At 49.2% G+C, this 22271-nt stretch overlaps 1 protein-coding gene across 3 annotated transcripts in view; it reads right to left on the bottom strand.

Annotated features, from left to right (window-relative positions):
- The window catches only part of DOCK11 (dedicator of cytokinesis 11), a 123183-nt gene that overhangs the window by 41851 nt on the left and 59061 nt on the right, over positions 1 to 22271 (bottom strand). For 2 of the 3 annotated variants that reach the window (XM_054038901.1, XM_054038903.1), the window contains exons 17-35: positions 21822 to 22006; positions 21666 to 21731; positions 21118 to 21210; positions 20603 to 20726; positions 19816 to 19937; positions 19227 to 19313; positions 17523 to 17612; positions 15005 to 15123; positions 11896 to 11965; positions 11683 to 11808; positions 10026 to 10097; positions 9438 to 9584; positions 8711 to 8794; positions 8005 to 8116; positions 6066 to 6104; positions 4274 to 4452; positions 2965 to 3081; positions 1548 to 1623; positions 139 to 251 (exon numbers count right to left, since the gene is read on the bottom strand). In XM_054038901.1, the coding sequence (XP_053894876.1) occupies positions 139 to 251; positions 1548 to 1623; positions 2965 to 3081; positions 4274 to 4452; positions 6066 to 6104; positions 8005 to 8116; positions 8711 to 8794; positions 9438 to 9584; positions 10026 to 10097; positions 11683 to 11808; positions 11896 to 11965; positions 15005 to 15123; positions 17523 to 17612; positions 19227 to 19313; positions 19816 to 19937; positions 20603 to 20726; positions 21118 to 21210; positions 21666 to 21731; positions 21822 to 22006 (2021 nt within the window). The remainder of the gene's footprint in view (positions 1 to 138; positions 252 to 1547; positions 1624 to 2964; positions 3082 to 4273; positions 4453 to 6065; positions 6105 to 8004; positions 8117 to 8710; positions 8795 to 9437; positions 9585 to 10025; positions 10098 to 11682; positions 11809 to 11895; positions 11966 to 15004; positions 15124 to 17522; positions 17613 to 19226; positions 19314 to 19815; positions 19938 to 20602; positions 20727 to 21117; positions 21211 to 21665; positions 21732 to 21821; positions 22007 to 22271) is intronic. The other variant, XM_054038902.1, reaches the window with a different exon arrangement.

Genomic DNA, 22271 nt, shown 5'->3' with positions numbered 1-22271 from the left:
ACCTCCTCTATAAAACACAAGTATCATTTTCTGTTTGCTTTAAAACTGGTTTGCAAGAGAACGATCAACATGGTGATTTTTTTTTTTTTTTGAACAGCCCAAATGTGCTATTGCTTTCTGTCATCCCACATGCATTACGTTTTCCCCGGTGTTGTACTGATCAGGAGAACTTGTTGCCCCTTCTGAACTCAGAGATCCTTTTGAGTCCTCTCTTTTCATACTGTGGCCGTTCGGAAGGGCTGTACCATAGCCTAAAGAAAAAGAACAAACCCACAAAGGCACAGTTAGCGACTACATACCACTGGGAAGGGGCTTCATGAAAGATGCCTGAAGAGATGGGTACATGACTTGCAGAGAACACATGGCAAGTGTACGAGTACCGCTGGAGCAATGACCAATCCAGAAAGAACTGATAGGGTCATGCAGAGTTTAGACAAAGACGTACAAAACTTTAAGAGGTTGTTGAACAGAAGAGTAGTGTAATAATAGTAACCTCCTGAGGTCTCTTCCAACCCTAATGTTCTATGATTCTATGTTCTGGCCCAGATTCTGTTCCACTTACTCGCACTGAGTAACACGTTAGTCCACTGGTAGTCCCATTGATTTCAGCGTGAGTAAGGGTGTCAGGCTCTGCCTTTTGACAATTGATTTGATAATTGTTGAATATTAACAATGGATCAGTTCCGCTAGCCCTTTCTCAGCTCCCACTGAATTTATCTGGGGAAGGAGGATGGCAGAGTTTGGCAGACCACCTATCTGCTGAGCATAATGAGGGAAATCTATTCTTTTAATACGTCTCGTGGCTTCCCCCAAGAACAAAGTCCTTTATAAACATTTAAGAAAAGTTTCCATCTAGCAATAATCCCCTCTTGGAATGAATAATCTCAGTGGTTCCGATACTGATGCTTAGGACACTGCGGGTAGGTCAACGCAGCAGCTCGAGAGGCGATCCCAGCCCCGAGAGGCAGACCTGCACTAGCGCTAATCTAGCTAGAACAGCTGAAAAGGGCAGTGAAGCCATGGCAATACTTCAGGCCTTCAGGGAGGGCTGTACAAACCCGCTGGGACCCTAAGCGCGCGCGCGCACACACACACACACACGCGCGCGCGTTGTCTGCCTGTGCCGAAGCCAGTGTCGCCACGTCTTCACTGCTGCTTTGAGCTGTGCTAACTAGACTGAATTTAGCGTGGGTGTGCGTCCAGGAGCACTCACACCTCCGTCTACCCTGGCTACCACGAGCAGTCCTACTGATTTCACCAGAGCTACTCAGGTGAAGCATGGTAAAATCTAGCCCTCGTAACCTCCCAAAGGGTGGGCATACGATTGTGCTGGGCAAGGAATAGAGCAGAATTCTGCCATTTTTAATCACTTAAAACTCTGGCCCATTGAAGACTAAGAGGACAGCCCACATTTGGTTTATTGTTCTGTTTCCTTCCTTCTCTTGCTATGCATTTGGAATAATACAAGGAAAGTGCGGTTTGGTTCTACCAGCTGCTTTTAATTTGTACTAGTGATACTTTAATTACACTTTAAATAACTCATTTACCTGATTCTTTCTCCACAATCAGACTCGATCTGTTTGAAGGGGATGTAAAATTATGTAAAAACTCATCTCTCGATGCCTGCAAAACAACAGGAGATACGTGTGACGGAAAAGCGATGTCAACGTATAACAGCAACTACCAACTAGATCAGCGTTGCAAATTTGGGATGAAAAATATTTAATGTGACTAAAGAAAAAAAAAAAAAAAATCTCCTCACTCACTTCTGCCAGGATGAGGATGAACACACCGGCAGAGTTGTTCAAGGAATAGTAAAGCATTTTTACAAATGTTTTGTTAATTTTTTTCTGTTGAAATGTTGACCAGCTCTAAAAATTTGATATTTTACTTGCCAGTCTAAAAAAAATTACTTGAATAAATGGGCAGGGACAATTTGCAAGGCTGAGCTCACCCCAGGGCCAAGCTCAGATATGAATATGCAACTCCCATTGTAAATCCACGTCTGTGTGAGAGCCGGACTTGGTTTTACATTAACACATTACGACAACCCGCTTTCCTCAAATAATGACACTTACGTAGGGTAGATCTCAAAAGAACGTGTTATAAGCTGCAAATGAAAGGGCAAAGCAATCTCACCTAGCAGTGCAGAGAGATTTATAGCAGAGTAGAAAAGGAATGTGAAATGAATGAAACAAGCGAGATCAAACTGGGCTATGGAAAAGAGAACACAGTTATTTGTTTATAAAGCAGGCTACTGGCAGTACATACTAAAAACTGCAGGTAGGGTGATAGAGCTAACGGAACGGGGGGTTGGTCCCCGCGGGAAGATCAGGCCCGGTGCTTTGTGCCAGAGCAGGTGAGTCCAATGGAGCCAATCCAAGGGGGCAGGGCTACCCCTGGGACTAGACAGGCCTGCCGGAGGCTAAGAGGAGGAAGAGTGACTGGGGCAGGTTGTGCTGGGGGAGAGGAACCACAAAGGAGTGGAGCTAACTCTGGTGGTGGGTTCCTGGAACAAGAGACCAGGTGCCCAAGAAGGTGGCGGCTCTGGGGCCGGTGTTCCAGAAGGGAAGCAAAGGTGGCTGAGAACAGAGAACTGGCTGTGAGGCTGAAAGAGCAGGATTACCACAGACCCCTGGGAGGGAAGGCCGTGAAACACTAGGACAAAGGGCGAGCCGAGGAACTGTTTGTGTGTGGAGTGTGCTTATGTAAGGACAAATAAACCTACTTCAAGGAGACTGGGTCTGGCAGCGAGTGCTTAAGCTAGGGAGAAGCCCTGCTCTGTCACGTATGGTGGGGAATGGGGGCACCTCGATCGGCCCTGAGACAAGGGGAGAGCGAGGTGGATCTTCGGTGCCCAGTGAAGAAGGGAAAAGAGGGGCACTTGGATGGCAGCCACTCTAGTCAAGCTAGAAATCCTGAGGAAGAGACCTGCCAATCCTCAGTGCCCGTAGCGTTACTCACAGAATTAGACACGGCTGTGCAGGAGTACAGGGTGTCCCGGCCGGCTACTCGCTGGATATTCTCTAAGAGCAGCGCAACCAGTGGCAGATACAGCTGGGCTATTTTCGCCTGCTGGTTCTGAAAGACAATAAATGGCACAAACGGTTAAGCTAACCACCAATCTCTTCAAATGTGGGCGACACGGTTAAGCTCCTTAGCTTCTCCATGATGATCCCTGCTGCTTGCTCTAGCCTAGAAAGAGTTAGCTACTGCTCCGGCACGATCTTTAATATGTTCATTCGCACGACACCTCTGTGAGGCAGGAAATATGAATATCCCTCTTTTATAGATGGGGAACAGCAGGGCTAAGTGACATGCCCAACATCACACAGGAAGTATGTGGCAGAACAAGCAATTGAACCTGACTCTCCCGAGTCTCCAGCTGCACCTTAAGCACTAGACCATCCTTCTTCTAAATAAGAGAGGCCTGATTTGCAAGAGCAGGGAGTACCCAGTAAGTGCCACTGAATTAACGAATTGTGGCTTTTGTTCCCTTATCTTGCACTGAGAAGGGACAGGGAGTTTTTCCTTGATCTCACTGATTCTTACAACATGACTTGCCAACCGCTGAGCATTGTAGCAAAGAGTTTCTAAGCTACAGAAGTCAACAGAGATCAGCGAGAAGCAAAACAAACCTGATACCAAATGCTGACTGCCTAATTCCCCCCGAAAGAGAGAGGAGTTACGCTGGCCGAAATCCCACATCTCAGAAGTCACTGGCGGGAAAGTCATGGAGAAGCAGAACAGTTCCAACATTTAAAAATGTTTTACCATAAACCTGCTGGAGTAAGAGAGGCACCCTAAACACAACGTGGGCATTTCAAACTAAACCTTACCCAAACCCTTTCACCGTAGCGTGAGATCGACTGGTCAGAAAAACATCAAGCTACCTTAGAGAAATAGAGATTGGTTCTCTCTCCAGATTACTGCAGATTTAATACAAGGATGCTAAATTAAGTCCTAGTCCAGCAAAGCACATGCTTAACTTTAGGTAGCCCATGGCTAATCACATGCTTAAGTACCTTGTTGGATCAGGGCCTTATCACCTTAATGCTCAATATGGCTAAAACCAATGGGAATAACTAACTGAAGATTAAGCTATTTCCATCTTGAACTTTCCCCATAACACAGTGAAGCTCCTGTCAACTATTCAGAACTGGTCTTTAAAAAGTGATAAAATACTAATGAACTGTTCAAAACCAAAAGTTTGTTGTGTGTCTTTGCATCGAACCCAAAGACACGCTGAATCGTCAATAAAGTCATGCCTTACCTTGTGCTGGTATCTATTGTCAAATGCATGCTTTATTAACAGATTCTTTAACACAGTGATGGCTGTAAGTCTGATATCATAATTGTCCTGCAGAGCAAGAGCGGTTTCTCTCAGTAGCATCCCCACCAAGAAGTGATGCCTGCAATACTCATCGGTTAAATTGTATTCAAGATTTACATCTGCAACAAAACAGAAACACACTGAACAGTGCTCGCAATATTTTGTTTTAGAGAAAGAAAACACAATCATGATATATTCGTAATTCAGATCCCGCCCCCTCTGTAAAGCGTTCTCATGTTGGTGTGATTCAGTGACTATGAACAGCCCTGTAACTTTTGTAACCATTATTCAATGCAGCAACATTTTGATTAAGACTGAACTGACCAGAGGTTTTGCCCACGGACTTCAATCACATAAAAGGTCACAGACATCCACTAGCGCCTCCTGTTTAGGTTAAACATTGATATTTGCTTCTCTCTTTCATGACAATGTTTTGCCAGCGCTGGACCTAAAGGTCCTCAGAGAGCCTTGTTAAATTTACCTCTCCAGGGCCCAGTTCAGCAGAGTTTGACTGAAGTCCTAGAATCGCAGAGAACAGAGATGGAAGAGATTTGCTAAGACCCAACGATACTTAGCACCAGGGGACTAGCCCACTTGTGGGGTTATAATAATGACACAGCATCTCTCTGGGGCTGTTTATGCGACTGCGAATTAACAAGCAAGCGAGAAGCTCGCGCCCTGGAGTAAGTGCGGCACTCTGCGGGCGATGGCGAATGGGTGGTGGAATGAGACACATCATGGCAGTGATGCCTAGTTTCAATAGGCCACTTGGCGCAGCGGCTTGGGAAGGAATCTGCACACTGAGTCAGGACGCTGGTTTATTTTGCATCCCCAATGGCAGTACTGCCTCCTTCAGCCCAGGTCAGACAGCAAAGGAAAGGGTTCGAATACTCCAGAGTCCCAATACACAGGAGACAGCTTCTTGCAATTACTGTACAAGATCAAGCTGCAGGAAGAGCTAAAACAAACGGGAGGCACATGGGGACACACCTTCACTGCCCATCCCTGTCCCTGCTGCTGGTTTAGAACACCAGGCTTTTCAATATGCCCCCGAGGGCCTGTGGAGCTAACCGGGCAGTGGGGTTAATGCCCTGCTTGCCAGGAGCTGTGATGGCTTCACCTCTGCCAGCAGACATCTTTTGCTATTGCCGACTCACAGCCTCTGCAGCACGGCCACCAAGGAGCAATGCAGCCCAGCATTTCACTGCTTAGGGTGGTTCAACTTCACCAAGGCCACCTCTTGTTGTGCTCTCCCCTAATGCACGCGCACACACACAGTCTGCATAACCCACAAGCTCCCAGTCTCGTGGCCTTCCCCCAGAGCAGACAGCCACCTTGTTTTTGGCTCAGATGCCTGTTGGAAACTCCCACAAGTGTGGAAGGCTCCCCTGATACACCTGATTAGGCCTGGGGTGTCTAGACCGCTTTGAAAATCCCACACTACGTTTTCCAACAGCTGTGTCATGCTGCTTACAGAAACAATAGATATTTTAAATTCTGCTGGTCCATATCGTCCAATACAACGTTAATTGAACTGTGAATTCTTGATTAGGAGAAAACAGAAAGCAAGCTGGAGAAGCTATCTAGCATTGATTGTTAATTGTTTTAGTAAAAGTCTATGTCTATTACACAACATGGTTATTTCAGTTAGTTGGGTGCAAGCAAGCTAGTTGATTTGAAGCTGTGTATTTAATTTGACATTAGATGATTCAACGATCCCAGTCAAACCTACCTACTGAAGTGAACCGTTCCACAGCAAATGAAAAAAAATCTAATTAATATGTAAAAAGAAAAGGAACAAATAAAAATTCAGCAAAACTGAACAGTATTAAGTAACCCTGCCCTCAGCCTTGGGCAGGGGACAGTCTTGATGGTGGTGTTACACACTGTTAGCACATTAACAACAAGGAGTCCGGTGGTGTCTTAAAGACTAACAGATTTATTTGGGAATAAGCTTTCGTGGGGAGAAAACCCACTTCTTCACACACTGTAACTTGTGTTTCTACTAATCTATTGTTTAGCTGGCTGACAGCGACCTGCAAAACCTGGCCAGTGTTAGTTCTGTTTACAAAAGCAGTGCCAAATTCTAGCTGCTGATGAAACACAGATGCCTTTCAGGAAACCTACTGGGGGAGGGAGGGGATGTGAAAACTGACTTCTCATTTTCCCTGCCCTGGAAAGCCACAGACAAACTGCTCTGAGATGCTTCTGAGAGATAATGGAGTGGGACCCGAAGCGGACATGGTCTGCATGCGATGTGTCTGCTCACACCATGTCCCCTGTTCCCAGCCCTATGCAAACTAGTCCTTCTCTAGCGTGAACACAGTACTAAAGGGGTGGCGTGAAGGGTTCTTCCCTTGGGTCAGACAACTCCATACGCCATGAACTACATGTACAGACCTGCCCACTTCACCACCGACATGCCCCAGTACGCTCCTCTGCAAGGGCAGGCAGAATGGACATGTCAATGCCACTTCTATCGTGTGCACATTTGAGGAGGCGGCTGTGCCACTTTCTCACGCCAGCAGGATCCTGGTGACCGTGGTGAACCGATTCACACTCATTAACATATGCACGTTTTTTTAAAAGGAAGTAAAATGACTTAAATGGCAGGCACTGGCAGCAGGGAACTATGGGGCAGGAGCTCAGTGGCTTTTAGTTTTTCAGTCTGAATGCTGCAAGTACAGAGACGTATGTTAACCAAGTCAGAGCATCCTGTCCTATTGCGTTAACCATAAGCAGACATCCCAGGGTGTAATGGCTCCTCTCTTTCCCAGCCACTCCCAGCGGCGCATGCTGTTACACTGGGCCAGACAGACAAAAGGCCAGCTTTACGCGAGTGTGACGGAGATTAGTCTGGGCCGGGCAGCTCAGAGGAGTAAGTAACGCGAGAAAACAGACAGGAAGATGCTGATCTGTGCCTGAGCGCTCCGACTGAATGCAGTTCGCGTTGGCGCTCCCTCGGAGGTAGGGCAGTGCTGTTATCCCCATGGGACAGAGGGGGGACTGAGGAGACATCTACGCTGCAGAAAATCCCATGATGGGGAGTCTCAGAGCCTGCAGACCTCAAATGACAGCATGCAGCCATTCCCATTCTGGCTCTGAAGTCCAGCAACGGGGGTAGGGCTCAGAGCCTGAGCAGGCACGTTTACACAGCTATTTTTAGTGCCGTTGCGCCAGCCCCGTGAGCCCCAGTCTGTAGACCTGAGCTCTGAGACTTGCCACCACGGGTTTGTTTTTGTTTTGTTTTTTCCAGTGTAGACATACCCCAAGGCACAGAGAGACCTGGTCACCCGCTGAACGAGCAGCACAGCGGGGAATTAAACCAGGTCTCCTGTGTCACAGGCTAGTGCCCTGCCCCTGGGAACAGCCATCCTCTTTGGGGACGGAGCTCAGAGGTTGTGGGAAAGGGCAGTTAGATACACTACATACAACGTAGTCACTGAACCCTGTCCAGAAAACTCAACGGGTTTATTTAAACGTAGGAAATACAGAAAGTGTTGACCAAGAGTCTGTCTGTAATTACATGGGCCCAGCAACACAGAAGCGTTAAAATTAAAATGGGGCTCACCAAGGGGCGTTACATAAAAATAACACCAAATGCCACCGAGGGAACCCGTCCTGGCCGATAAAGTAGGGCTCTCAACCAGTTCAACAGGAAAAGGACGTACCTTGAACTCTCTGAAGTTTCGGTCTGGCAAAGGTCATCGGTAAATTTAAAGGAATGTAATGCTCATGATTGCAAATTGTTTGCAGAAATTCAAACTTGAATTCAACCAGTATCTGGATAAAAGACATAAGATTTTAGTTTGACCAGCTCATTGCCAGTTGGCATTCAACGTACTACTTGTTCTCCGCTTGTGGAGTCAGCCCAGGAATGGGGCTTGCACGACACCAGCTTGGTCTCAATAGTATCACTAACTGATTAGGGCTGTAAAAAGCAACAGAGGGTCCTGTGGCACCTTTAAGACTAACAGAAGTATTGGAGCATGAGCATTCGTGGGGGAATGCCCACTTCGTCGGATTAGGGCTGGTTTATGTCCTGCGTCTCTTCTCTGCAGTCATTATAAGCCACCGTGACCTCCTGTCCTCTGCTACCCCGCTCTTTGTCTCCCATACCCTCTCTTGCTACCCTGGGCTGGATACTCCCTAGCATCTCTTGAGTTTGGTTGCTCCAATTCTCTCAGGTTGTTTTAAAATTTAGAATGGTATTGGTGCTCTTGGAGCACACGGAGACGCCGCTACACTTCGCTGATATTGCAGTAGTTGTGTCCATGTGGCAGCCAATTACAGTGCAAAATAATTACTGCAAAACTCTGTTTGATGCTGACAAATAACACCCCCCTCCCATGCTATTTCAATAAATCCGACGCTCACCTTAGGGTCTTTGCGGCTGAATCCCGAAATGTAGTCATTTATCAAGTTAAAAATAAACCCTCTGTCCATAAATGTCAAACAGCGCTGCAGAAAGCACAGTGAAGCATGTCAGCAATCATTCGAAAAGAACGTCACCATCCTAAATCTTCTCTACATCCCAATAGTCAATTCACCAAGAGTCCTGCCAAGAGTCAAGCCGTGTCCTTCTGCAGGGCTACTCAAGTCTCATGTGATCTATAAGCTTTTTTCTCTGAAATGTACTGGATGATCTCACTTGAGTCTCAAGGGGACACAAGAAACATTCAAATGAGAGTACACACATTTAATCACAGCCCTGACACAGCTGCTAGGCATGATGGCAGGCCCTATATTGAGCATTGGCCTGCTAAACCCAGGGTTGTGAGTTCAATCCGTGAGGGGGCCACTTAGGGATCTGGGGCAAAATCAATACTTGGTCCTGCTAGTGAAGACAGGGGGCTGGACTCAATGACCCTTCAGGGTCCCTTCCAGTTCAAGGAGATAGGTATATCTCCATATATTAAAAGTGGAGAGTCCTCATTGCTTCTTACCTGCTACAAAAGCTAACCATGACAGAAAGAGTCTGAGTCACAGGACGTGCAGAGATGACGCAGCAAAGCCATGTCTGCCCAGCTTGGGAATTCACAGCCTGTTCAGTGCTAGCTGCCTTTTATTTACTAAGCCTGGGAGAGAGCAGGAATTGACTGACCTTCAGGAAGTTGGCCAAACTAAAGTTGACATTCCTTGACTCCTCGGGGATTTCACTGTAGCGAATAGTCACATGGGGAATTATGGCAAGAAGCAGTGAATGTAAAACATGATGGTAGGAGTCAGGAAACCGCTGGACTCTGGGAAGCTGAAATCAAATACCACAGTGTACAATCAGGTCTGAGAGATGGGAGTCCATGTGAAAGCTCCCTTTAAGCATTCACGTAAAGAAATGTTTAGTTACACACCAGAAAATGGTGCATCGTGTGCCCCGCAAGTGGCTGGGACACTAGAGGAGAACAGCCTACTACTGCTACCAACTAATGGAGCTACTCCTTTAGCTCAAGTACAGGAGGTCTGTGCTGCACTGACCATAAGAAAAAGACCACAAAATGTTTACAGTGACATAGAATTACAATGGAGGGGAAGTGGGGAGAGAGAAGAAAAAACTATCTGGCTGGGGTTTTTTTGGTTTGTTTAGAAAGGTTTACACATTTTTTTTGAAGATCAAGTTTGCAGAATAGCTGTCTGAATGAATATTGCATTGTGACATCTCTCTTTGGTACAGGTCATGGGCAGTCACGCTTACCTTGATTTTGTTTTCCTCTAACAGGTACATTGCCATTGACTTTGCCAGTGCTTCAAAGAAAAACCAGGAGTACTAGAACAAACAAATGGAGATCATCAGTTTGATCTCCCAGCAAGACTGAGCACATTGGTCTGAATCAAAAAATGCAGTATTGTAATGACTGGAGGAGTAATACGGATGACAGTTTAAATCAAGAGCATCCCTTCATGCATGTCTTAAATAAGCCTTTTAAACTGAATCCGAAACACAGACATAAGGCACTGCTCGTAAGTAGATTACAGCTTCAAAATGCTTGCAACTACCACCCCCCCTCTTGCACTCGGATCCAAGCAGATCAACCCTGATACTTGGACAGGGTCCCCCTGAAATCAACGGGTCTCCCTCAGGTGCCAGGGTCTGCCTGGAGAAGAGCCACTTGCGGGATCAGGGGCTATGTCGTTCTGCAAAGGCACAGAGGAAAGGCCAGCTGACGTCACTGGGGCTGGACTGGGGGGGGGTAAGGCAGCACATTACGGGGTCCTGTAGCGGGGTGGACACCCGCTCCTGCCTGGGAGGGCTGGAAAGCAGCCCTGAAAGGGGGCTGCAGGGGTAAAAGCAGCCCTGGGGAGGGCTGCAGCTCTAAAAGCTGGGCTGACTGGGGAAGTGGCCGCAGCTGGGCCACGCCCCAGTCAGGCCCCAGCTGGCCTGTATAAGAGGCTGGGAGCCAGGAGCTCAGCGCTCTCTCTGCCTTCAGAGAGAGAGAGAGAAGGGCCTGGCTGCAGGGAGGTTAACCAGGTATCTGGAGTGGAGCAGGGCGGGGAAAGGCCAAGGGAGCTCCGGCCTAGGAAAGCCCCAGGCTGCAGGCCTGGTAAGGCCTATTAGGTACTGGGTTGCAGGGGGCAGCCCATGGGTAGGCAGAGGCAGCAGGTCCGAACCCCTTTCCCTGTGATGAGTGGCTGATACTGCAGTCTGCCCCAGTGAACGGGGGCTAGATGGAGACTGGGCAGTAGCCAAGACTGAGGCGAAGTGGGGATAGTGGGTGGGGGTTCCCCTGGGAGGGGGGAGACCCAGAGCTGTGGGGGTACTGCCAGGGGGCAGTACCCAGAGAAAGGGGCACTGGGGTCCTGGGAGGGACATGGGGCCAGTGGCAAGGCAGATCACCGGCCTGCAGAGGGCGCTCCAATGGCTGGATGAGCTAATTCCCGAGAAGGCCAGCAGGAGGCGCTGCAGGGGCGAGTCCGCACGCCTACAGGCCCAAAGAACATTATGCACGGGTAGAGGGAGGGCACCGAAAGGGACACGTTCCTAGGCTACAGGAGGCAGAAATGCTGTCTGTCTCCAGGGGACTGCAAAACGAGCAGTGTAAGAAACACTCCCCCTGAGTGGAGTCTGGAAAGGAGCGAGAGCGTATGTCAAATGAATGAATCCGATTGCGCGCAGAGAAATCCGTGAGGTGCGTCGGACTAGGAATCACAGTCACAGCTGTGTCTCCTGCAGGGCGAGCAGGGATCAGTGTCTGCTGGGAGGGGGACCTGGGAACAGATTCCAAAGGCTCGCCCGGGCACGGTGAGGCTCTGATCCTGGGGATGGGTTTGAGCAGACAGAAGCGGCTGTGTAACCCGGAGCCCCTGACCTTTCCCCCTTCCCTCTCTGACAGTTTACAGTAAATGGCCTTTACCTTGAGCAGCTTATTGATGGCTAGAAAATCTGCTGACTGCTTCAGCACTGTGGCCATGGCGACGGCCAGGATGTCATGGGTCGTCTTTGCCGGTGAGGTGCTGGGTTTCTCCGCACGGAAGCCGTACTACAAAAGAACAGGGACATCGTCAGGCCAGGGAGGTACTTGCTCGCGGTGAGGAATTTTCCAGACCAGAGCATTGTCCTGACTGACCTTTATGAAGGACCGTAAGTAATGATCTAGTCCTTCCTCATGGCACTTGGACACGATGTGGAGAAGAACCCTACAAAAACAAACCAGGGGGTTCTGCTCACTACAGAGCACTCCGTGACATGCAAAGGTGAGCTCACGAACAGAGCATTCGGGCTAGTCCCTGTGGCTGGTGTGATCAGACACACTTCCTGAGCGTGAGCCCTTTGGCAGTGGAGGAGGTTCACCCCGGAGACATTCTAGCCCGACTGAATGCCCTCCAACTCCAGTGGGGGTCAGAGAGAGGGGGCTGGGGCAGGACAGAGGCCCCCCTGCCCTCTACTCCCAATGTGGGCAAGCCTGCAGTGTTTGATTAAATCTATGGGGCTGATTCTCCTCTCCTTGAGGTTCTGCAGTGGAGCTGCACCAGTGTGTAACCGTTTGACAAGTGAACCAGGCCCCAGAGACGTTGACCTGCATTTTGACTGTGTCTTAGATTACCAGGAGCAAAAGGTGTTTTAAAAAGCAACATTACTACTCACTGCTACGCCTGGGGTTTCCTCTCTCCATCTCTCTCAGCTGCAGCCAGGAAGAACTGCAACCCAGCCAGCTGCCCTCTGGCTTTCATCCCCTGGCCCAGAGCTGCAGCGTTGGGCTTCCAAACACGGCAGGGGAATTTTCAAATTCCAACACAAGCCAGTTTTCATTGGAGATTTATGAAATGTGGAAACCTTCCCATTGATGCTGAGGTTTCTCAAACCTATTTTTTCAAAATCTAAATCAACCCAGCAGAGTCATTGGAAGGGGCCAGCTGATCACACCCACCCGCATTCCTCCTCACACTGCGTCTTCTCCTAGGAATGCTCCACGTCTCTACTCCCAGCAATGCCTCCAGACCCTTTCCTCCTGAATGACGCTTCTGCAAGGGGCGGCAAGTTGTATGGGCCGGTGGAGCCGGGGCACCACCAATAAGAGAGTGCGGGGGCCCAGCTCCACCGAAGTTCGGAGCCGGGTCTCTCCCCCAGCCCCGTCTGCCGCCCCCAGGCAATTTAAAAGGGCCCCCGCCGCCAGCACAACGGGGCTAAGGTGGCTTCCTGCCCACCTGCTATGCTTCATGGCCCTGTGGCTTGGGGGGGGGGAGGGAGGGAAGTGTCTCCGTGCGCTGCCCCCTCCCCGAGCTGTGGCCAATGGGAGCTGCGGGGATGGTGCCTGTGGGCAGCGGCCCATGGAGACCCCTCTGGCCCCCTGCCTAGGAGCTGCTGCCAGTGGCGGGTGTGGGTCGCTTTCGGGAGCTGCCTGAGGTAAGCACTGCACCCCCATATCCCCTCCCGCACCCCAACCGCCTGCCTCAGCCCAGACCCAGCACCCAAACTCCCTCCGAGCCCACCCCCGCACCCCTTCCTGCTCCTTAACCTCCTGTCCCAGCCTAGAGCCCGGCCCCTGCACCCCCATTGCACCCCAATCCCCTGCCCCAGCCCAGAGCCTGCACCCAAACTCCCTCCCAGAGCCCGCCCCCTACTGCACCCCAACCCCTTGCCCCAGCCCAGAGCCTGCACCCAAACTCCCTCCCAGAGCCTGCCCCCTGCACCCCCTACTGCACCCCAACCCCTTGCCCCAGCTCAGAGCCTGCACCCAAATTCCTTCCAGAGCCCGCCCCCTGCACCCCCTACTGCACCCCAATCCCCTGCCCCAGCCCAGAGCCTGCACCCAAACTCCCTCCCAGAGCCTGCCCCCTGCACCCGCTACTGCACCCCAACCCCCTGCCCCAGCCCAGAGCCTGCACCCAAATTCCTCCCAGAGCCCGCCCCCTGCACCCCCTACTGCACCCCAAACCCTTGCCCCAGCCCAGAGCCCACACCCCAACTCCCTCCCAGAGCCCGCCCCCTGCACCCCCTACTGCACCCCAACCCCTTGCCCCAGCCCAGAGCCTGCACCCAAACTCCCTCCCAGAGCCTGGGGGGGAGGGGGGTAAACAGGACTTGGACCCGCACCACCAAAAATTATACAAACCTGCTGCGGAACCATTTTGATCGTAAGCTGTGCACTAAGGGGAACGAGACGTCATACATGGCCGTGCAGCACAATGCATATTCAGCACGAAGATCCATGGGTCTTGAACCTGGGGCTCCTAGGTCCCCAGGCAACCTTCACATCCCAGCAACCATCCAGCAGCTTGCTAGCAGGGGGGGGGGCGAAGCAGCTAATGGAATCCTAGCCCCACCAGAGGTACCGCCCACAGGAGCCCTGATTGAAGGAGCACCTGACCCCACCGATTGGCCCAGCTGCACTATTAAGCCAGAAAGAGGCACAGGAAGTTGGCTGTGCAATTGGTGTGCTCCAGGTTGGCTGCTACAAGCTTGCCTGCTTCCCTGCCTCGTTCCTGCTTCCCTGACCAGCTCCGGGTTCCTGTCCCTGTTCTTCTGGCTCCAGCTCCAGCTTGGACCCTCAGCTCGGACTCTGGGCTCTGGCATCCAGCATTTGACTCTGGTTCTCACCCTCAGCTCCAGCTCCTGACTCCTACTCGGACCTCTAGGCCTGACCGCCCATGTCCCAGCCTGTAACAGGCAGTGCTATATAAGTGATTTTTAATAATACTAGACAACGAACCAATTCTGATTCAGGCTCTAGGATGTGGTGGGAAGTGACAGTTCAGAGTAGACAGGTGACTCCAGTCTCACTCAAACAACGTCAGGATCCTCAAGACAATTAGGGTCAGATTCTGCAACCCTTACTCATGCTGAATAACATTTACTCCTGTTCCCAGCAGGACCACTCACAAGAGCAAATTCTACCCAGCACCGCTCAGAAAGAGCTTGGCCCTCCAAAAACAAAAAAGTTTTGAAGCCAAGTAGTAAAATAACAAAAAGCTTTTCTGGGGAAAATCCAATTCCCCAGATCTCTGATTTCATCTCCAAATACTTTTAAATAAAAAAGGCAAGATCTTTTGCTAAAGCAAGCTGACTTCCAACTCTGTTTGTGGAGGTCGTAAGACCTTTAATAGAAATATCAGTTGGGGGAGTGTTAAGTTTTTTCTTTTTTTGGTGACGGAATGTCAGAATTCCTTTGAAAAAAATCTGACTTACAGCTTTATATTTATAATGGAAGAAAGCCGCCCTGCTTATCAGACTCTTACATGGTGCAGTTGACAGCTACTTCATCCTCCTGGCTCACATCTGTGAGGACTCTGAACAGTTGCGTAAGAATTACCGGTAGAAACTGTATCATCACTTGGATCTCCATGGCGTGTAAACACTAGAACAAAGGTTGAAAACACATGGCTTTTAGCCTGATATGTTACAGATGTTGCCCTGTGTTTACTTTGCACAGAAATTTTTGCACCAGTGCAGGCATTAATAAAAGCGAGGGCTTCCCAGTTGGAAAGAAAGGAGGAGAGGTTGGAATTGCCCGGCCAGCTGCTCACACCAGTGGAAGTAAATAATTCCCAAGCCTCATAAATACTGCCCTCAGATGTGCCCCGACAGCCAGCGCTGTCTTGGAATGACTCAACTGCCTTTACGAGAAGCCACGTGCTGGCTCCGAAGGGCCCCATATATCCCAAAGATTAAAGCTGAAATTTTGATCCCAACTCTCTTTTTGCGATTAGGGGAAAACTTTCAAAAGCAACTCTGGCACTTCGGTGCCTAACTCCCACTGATGTGCAATGATACTCAGGCTCCCGAGTGCCTAGATCCACTTTTGAACAGGGGACTTAGGAGCTTTTGAACGTTTGACCCTGTGAGTTTAAATATTAGCTCACTGTCACTCGGCCATTCCCCAGCCCGAGTCCATATTTAGGGACCTAAAGAAAAGTGGCTTCATTTTCAGAGGTGCTAAGCCCTGACTCTGACACGGACTCCCTCTACGGCCTTGGCAATGTGACACAACATCTCTGCCTCAGTTTCCCTATCTGTGAAAGAGGACTAAATCGCTACTTGCCTATCTCAGGGGGCTGAGGCTTCATTAGATTATCTTTGTAAAGTGTTTTGAACATGGAAACTACTATTTAAGTGCTCGCCATTATTATTAAAGGTGTGATTATTTTTATTCCTTAAAATAATATTTAGATCTATGAAATATATCCAATGATTTTTAACACTAAATGATCTACCTCTTTGCTATAGAATCACACTTGAAGACAAGTTCTTATCATAAAGCTATCAGAAATGGTGAACAGAAAGTTTTTATCCTGTTCAGAAGTTACTGTTTATAAAAACTTGGGCCTGATCCTACAACCCACCTTCAGATTTCAGTGGGATTGGGGTTCCTTTAAAATTAAAATTCAATTCTGAGCTATCGGCCACATGGGCCAAATTTCAAGATGGCAAAAAAAAAAAATGCTGCACACAGATTATAAATTGCTGAAAATAAGAGATTATGCTAATCCAAGGGCATCTTCAGTACCTACAGCAGCATGGGAGTATAGGTGCAATATAAAATATCATTACACCTTTGGGAAATCATTGATGCCAGCTAGGTTCAATGTAGCAAATCCACCTGTGATATCAGGAAACATTCTGTGACTTATGTACCTGTGACATCTGCCAGTCAAGGGAATTACTCCCTTGTTTACGGGAAACTGCTGCTATGAATGGGCACTATTTGGACCTTTACCACTAGAGGGCACTTGGAAGCTGCACAAATGCCACTACGTTCACACCCTCATAAAAATCAGAACGAAAGTGAAAACAGCGGTGAGGATTTCTGAGCGAATCACGTAAACAGAGAGAAGAGCACACCTCTGAAAGAGCAGAACACTGGGAACATTAACTCGGGTGAAGACGGGCGTTATCTTTCAACGTGCGCTGTTCGGGATCTCACAAGGACAGTGACTCTGTCCTCGTCCTAGTTTCTGAGGGTCTGACCCAATTTCCAATGCTGTCAATGGAAAACCCTTGTCGGCATCAGTGGGAGCTGGGTCAGACCCTAATGGGTGTAGAGAGGAGGGGCCTTTCTCACAGGGGCTCCGCCGTTCCCACAAAAGCCTAAAAACGGACGCTGCTGTAGGGTGTGCCAAACAACTGAGCAACCAATTATCTGTGCTGCAGCACCAGACGCATGGCACTTTACAGCTCAGGGGTCCCTGCAGTATGAAGAGATAGGGCAGAACAGGAAATGACATCAGAAAAGGGGAGGGGCTTCCAGGAAATCAAGGACGGACTGGAGTGGCTTGTAACACCGCACACCATTGCGTTTGGTGAATGGTCTCTCTTTAGCGTCTTGATATTTAATTTAAGAACAACACGAAGTGGCACATCCGTGCAGGGAAGCGAAGGGAAAGACAAGGGGTTTGCAGTACACCCACCACACAGTGCTAGCGAAGCTACGCACGCTTCCCGCACTGTACGGAGCATATAGTGCAGAATCCCTGCATCATGTGTTATAGTAACTAGGGGTTAATACTGATGAGCTTATATACATCTGTGATAAGCCATTTACTTTCTAGGCTATGGGGCTGCTGACTCGTAGAGGTACCGATGCACATACCCAAAAGCATTATTGAGATCAGTAACTCTATTACTGTCCCACACTCGCATTTAAAGCCCTATTTGCATACTCCACATGGAATACGCAGTTGCGACTGAGTGACTTGAAAAGCCAGCTGGGTGTTCACCAGTGGACTGTAAAAAGGGTCAGGGAAAGACACTATTCACCTTTAGATATTTAACAAGCTCTCCTGGAACTTCTTTAGCTCCTGCCTGAACCAGCTGGCAGTACTGGAAGAATTTGTGCAGGTGCAAGTCCTGAAAGAAAGATGAAAACAAACAAAATTCCATGAATCAACCTCAACCCTGGTCAGTCTTTCCTACCCCACATTTCCCAGGTCTGCCAACCAACCAAATCTATCCGCCTCTGCAACAGTGCCCAGTGCGTGGCAGAGCCTGATCTCAGCCCTGCCAGGAACTCCTCAACTGCCCGCCCCACATCACATTCCCGAGACCACAGCCCGGGCGGAACACTGCTCCCTGCCTTTTCAGACGCACATAACCACCCTCTTCAAACGGCTCCTCCGGCTCCCTGTTCTTTTCAGCATTAACGCAAAACAGCAGCCTCCGCAGGCTTGTACCAATCTGCGTCACGATTGTGTCTTTCTGGCTAGCCCTCCCCACACAGTCTGCTCAGGGTCAGCCTCTTCCTGCCCCTTCTTCCAGTCCCACCACTCGGGGGGCAAAAGCTTTCTCCTCCTAGCTCCTGATGTTTGAAACAGCCTCGCTGTGTCCGTCTGCCTCACTGATCCCCTCCGAAATCCCCTCCTTTTTCCCCTGCCTATGTCCCTTCATTTCTCTCTCCCTCGGATCTTATAGTTTATTACTGGGGTATTTACCTCTGGAAAGATTTGGGGGCACAGTTTGTACAAAGAGTGTAGTGTGTGTGGGCTTGTGCTGTTGCTACTGACAGTCCCAAACAGTTACGAGCAAAACGCATGCTTAAACATCACAAAAGGGATAAAAAGCCCAAGCTAAAATGAGGCAGCTAAACACCGACGCCTGGTCTACACGTACAAATCTCACACTGGCCTAGCTCCGGCACTCGGGTGTGAAAAATCCCCACCCCTAAGCGCCAAAGCTCTGCTGTGCTGTCCTCACGTCCGGTGTAGACACAGCTCGGTGGATGGAAGAATGCTGCTGTCACCAAGGGGGGAGGTGGAAAACCCCTCCCAAGGCTGCGCTCTGCAGCTACACTCTAGGGTTATGCTGGCATAGCTCTGGTGCGATAGTCCCCCTAGCGTCGACACGGACTCGAACACGGCCCACGACGCCTCAGCATTGTTGCACACAGTGTGGCTCCCGTGACTCTCGCACACTCCGATCGAGGGCGCTGGGAGATTAAATCTGCCATCACGAGTCTGACCTACTCAGGAGGGTCGGGTGAAAATTTTCCATTTTTTCAATGAGAAACGGGGCTTGGGACTCAATGAAGGTTGTTGCGGAAAGTGCTGTCTGGGGCGAAGTGTGACTCTGTCAAAACCCAAAACCTTTTCTTTGGGGGATGAAAAGTCAAAATGGTCTACAGGAAAAACCCATTTTCCAACCAGCTCAGCGACTCAGGCATCCATAGCGCCTGCAGGTCGAAGTGTGAGCAGCACAGGGAATGCCAGCACGGCTCGGGGCTCTCCCACAGCTCCAACTGCTCATTATGCTCCCAATCAGAAGAAGGGAGAGTAAACAAGCCGTAACTCGCTATCATGTAGCCTCTCTCCGCTTTATTCCGCAGAGCACTAATCCCTTTCCCAACACCCTAAACCCAGCAGCAATAGCGTAGTTCAAATCATCTTCTTACAACACTCCCTCCAAGCTCATCGTTACAAGGTTTTGTTACCTCTGTGCTACCGGCTCGGAAGGAGACAGTCAGCTTACCTGCGTGTAAATGGTTGACTCCAAGTGGATTCTGATCTTCAACAGTGGCTTTGCTCCATCTACCCATTTAACATCAACGCTCGGCGGCTGCGAACAGAAAATATTCAGCTACTTGGTTGCAGACATTTGCAGATGAGAACAAGGCTTTATGCAGCTGGATCTTTATTCAGTCCTGTACGGCAATGCTCAATGCCTGCACAAAGTCTGACGAAAAGGGCTTTGCGTGGCACAGGAGAATGGAGTCCTCCTTCAACCCACAGTGCACCCTGCAGCCGCTCTGTTCCCAGCCTGCAGCAGGGAACGTGGCCTACTGCACTTCATCAGGCACTGAATCCACAGAATCCACGTGCCCACTAGCCAGGCCCCCGTACCACACACAACTGCCCACTCTGCACTGCACACACTGGGACTGGGGTCTTTTACAGCCTCACAACAGTGCTGACGGTGGGTGAAGTGGGGGCAGGACTTTCTGGATGGACAGGTGTGGCTAAGAAGATCTGGGGGGCAAATGCAAACCCAAAGCTTGACACGGTAACAGACGTAGCTTTCTTCTCTCTACGGTTCAGTGTGTTTTAAATGCTCTTCCTACCTTGCGCGACTCTGTGTCCCCAGAGCTCAGGTAGCCAGGCGGAAGATTGGCCGAAACCGGTAAATGCTGCTCAAAAGTGATAATTCGACCATCCTTCAGCAGAGGCAGCCAGGCAAATCCCACTGCGGAAACAGCCAATGAGCAGAGATTAACACACCCGCAGGGATGTGCGTTCAGCATGGTTCTCGGGAGACTTGGAGCCGCGGCCACGACTCAACCCCCAGGGAAGCTAACCCAGTGACCGGGAACTAGCCTCCACCCGCCTACTCTGAGAAAATCCCTTCTGCAGAGTCAACGGCTGAAATTCACATGGCACCAACTGTGACCCTCAGCGGGGCTGCACGGCAAATAGCCTTTGTGCTGGCTTAATGCACAGGGGGGGAACTTCCCCCAACGAGCATTGCTTGAGGGAGCACTGCAGGCACAGATGCCCAGTTCAAGAGGACTTCAATGTGGAAAGTTACACATACGCCCTGATCCTGCACCAACCTGCCACTTTAATCCCATGGGTGGCCCCGTTGCAGTCAATGGGACTTCTTATGCAAGTAAAGGTAAGACTATGCAGAAGAATTTGCAGGATGGAGGCAGTAGTTTGTATTTTAGGAGACACTAACCCGTTGTGTTGCTTCCTGTAGCAGGGGATACATGATTCATTTGTTCACAAGAAGATTAAAACAGACTAGAGCCGTAAATCACAAACAGTGTTTTCTTTGTATTCAGCTCTTTACATTTATTCCCATCGCGGAGTCTTAGATTTTAAGGGCTGTAATTTAAGCCGCAAACATACCTGGAGTTTCAATGGCGTCCTGTTTTTTCATTGATGCCTTGGTGTTAATTTCACAGCTGACATGATAGAAGGTGAAAAGCAAATGATGCTTTTGATGGAGATGAATTGGAAGCTCAATTTTAATCTAAAATGATACCATGACAGAGAATACTGGATTTGTGATTGTCAAGTTATGTTGTAAGCTCTCTTATTTACTGAAGTTTTCAGAATCACACATTGTGTTGCAGATATTTCTGCACATCTTTGAACTTGACTGTGTAACAGTTTCATCACAGCTGTGTATTATTTATACATTGTGACCATAACCTTCCAGTAATAACACCACATGCTAGGAAAGCAAGAGACCAGGTAACAAACGGACATTAAAAACTGAAAATCACTGAGCAGATGGGCCGAGGCTTATTCCCCCATTCTATATCCAGCTATACAGAAAGAGGTGCTGGAGTTCTCTATGGCTTTGGTAAACCCATGAAAGACTATTACTTCCTTCAGCTGTTCTAGAGTTGAGTTTTTACCTCATCGTAGAATTCTGGACTTTGGTTATGATGCAACACAACAGCATAGGCATTTGCTGTCAGGAGGGGTCCTCCAGGTTTTCCATAGATACACTGGAATGAAGGCAAGTGACATGTTGGATCAAAGGCAGCTGTCACTCAAATTTGCCAACCAGAATAATGAAATACATTGGAAACAGAAAATACTGACATTTTTCTAGATTCTCTTCTCTAGCTTGAAGAGACCATTTGACTAGAGGATAAGTCCATCAATGGCTATTAGCCAGGATGGGCAGGGATGGTGTCCCTGGCCTCTGTTTACCAAAGCTGGGACTGGGCGAGGGGATGGATCACTTGATGATTACCTGTTCTGTTCATTCTCTGTGGGGCACCTGGCATTGGCCACTGTCGGTAGACAGGACACTGGGCTAGGTGGACCTTTAGTCTGACCCAGTCTGGCTGTCCTTGTGTTCTTATGGAGACACTCATTACTACGCCGTATTAACCTAACGAAGTGCCCAATTCTATATACATTTGTTTACGGTTTCAAAAATGGATTATGAACCAACCTTCAAAGCTTGGGCATCAGCTTCATCTGAGTCCTTGAATTCCATGCAGACCACGATATTCCTTGCCTGGAATGAAGAAGAACGGGAGAGTAAGCTTCCAGTTTTAGATCGGGGATGTTGTGAGCGTCTGTCCGGCCCGTGTTCCGTGGGACTCACCTTTGCAAATGTTTTCTGGCTGTCATATTTTAAATGCAAGGGGTACACGTAGAGATGATTTTTGTAAATAGTGAAGGGATAACGGTATTTCGCCGCTTCTGGGACAAACTCCTCTACCTCAACGGTGATGTTCTCATGGCCCTTTTCAAAAGGCTTTATAGGGATGTAAGAGGCAGTAACACAATCTAAAGAGGAAGGATAAGTTGAGATAAGCAGGTGTCTGACAAACATGGGAAAGTCAGCAAATACAACATGCCACTTTACATTTGACATTCTGCCTTTGCCATCACATCCAGCGCACTCACTGCAGTCAGAGAGCCATGGGCATATGCCCCAGGGTAGAATTTGGCTCCTCGCTGTTCCATGCTACTGGGCCAACTTCTCCTGTCAATCACATGACAGCAACCCCTTCGATGGATCATTGACTAATGCAGCCAGAGCTGAAGATTT

Source organism: Malaclemys terrapin, chromosome 9, assembly GCF_027887155.1.
Source record: "Malaclemys terrapin pileata isolate rMalTer1 chromosome 9, rMalTer1.hap1, whole genome shotgun sequence".
Lineage (NCBI taxonomy): Eukaryota > Metazoa > Chordata > Testudines > Emydidae > Malaclemys > Malaclemys terrapin.
This window is presented reverse-complemented; position numbering and strand designations above follow the sequence as displayed.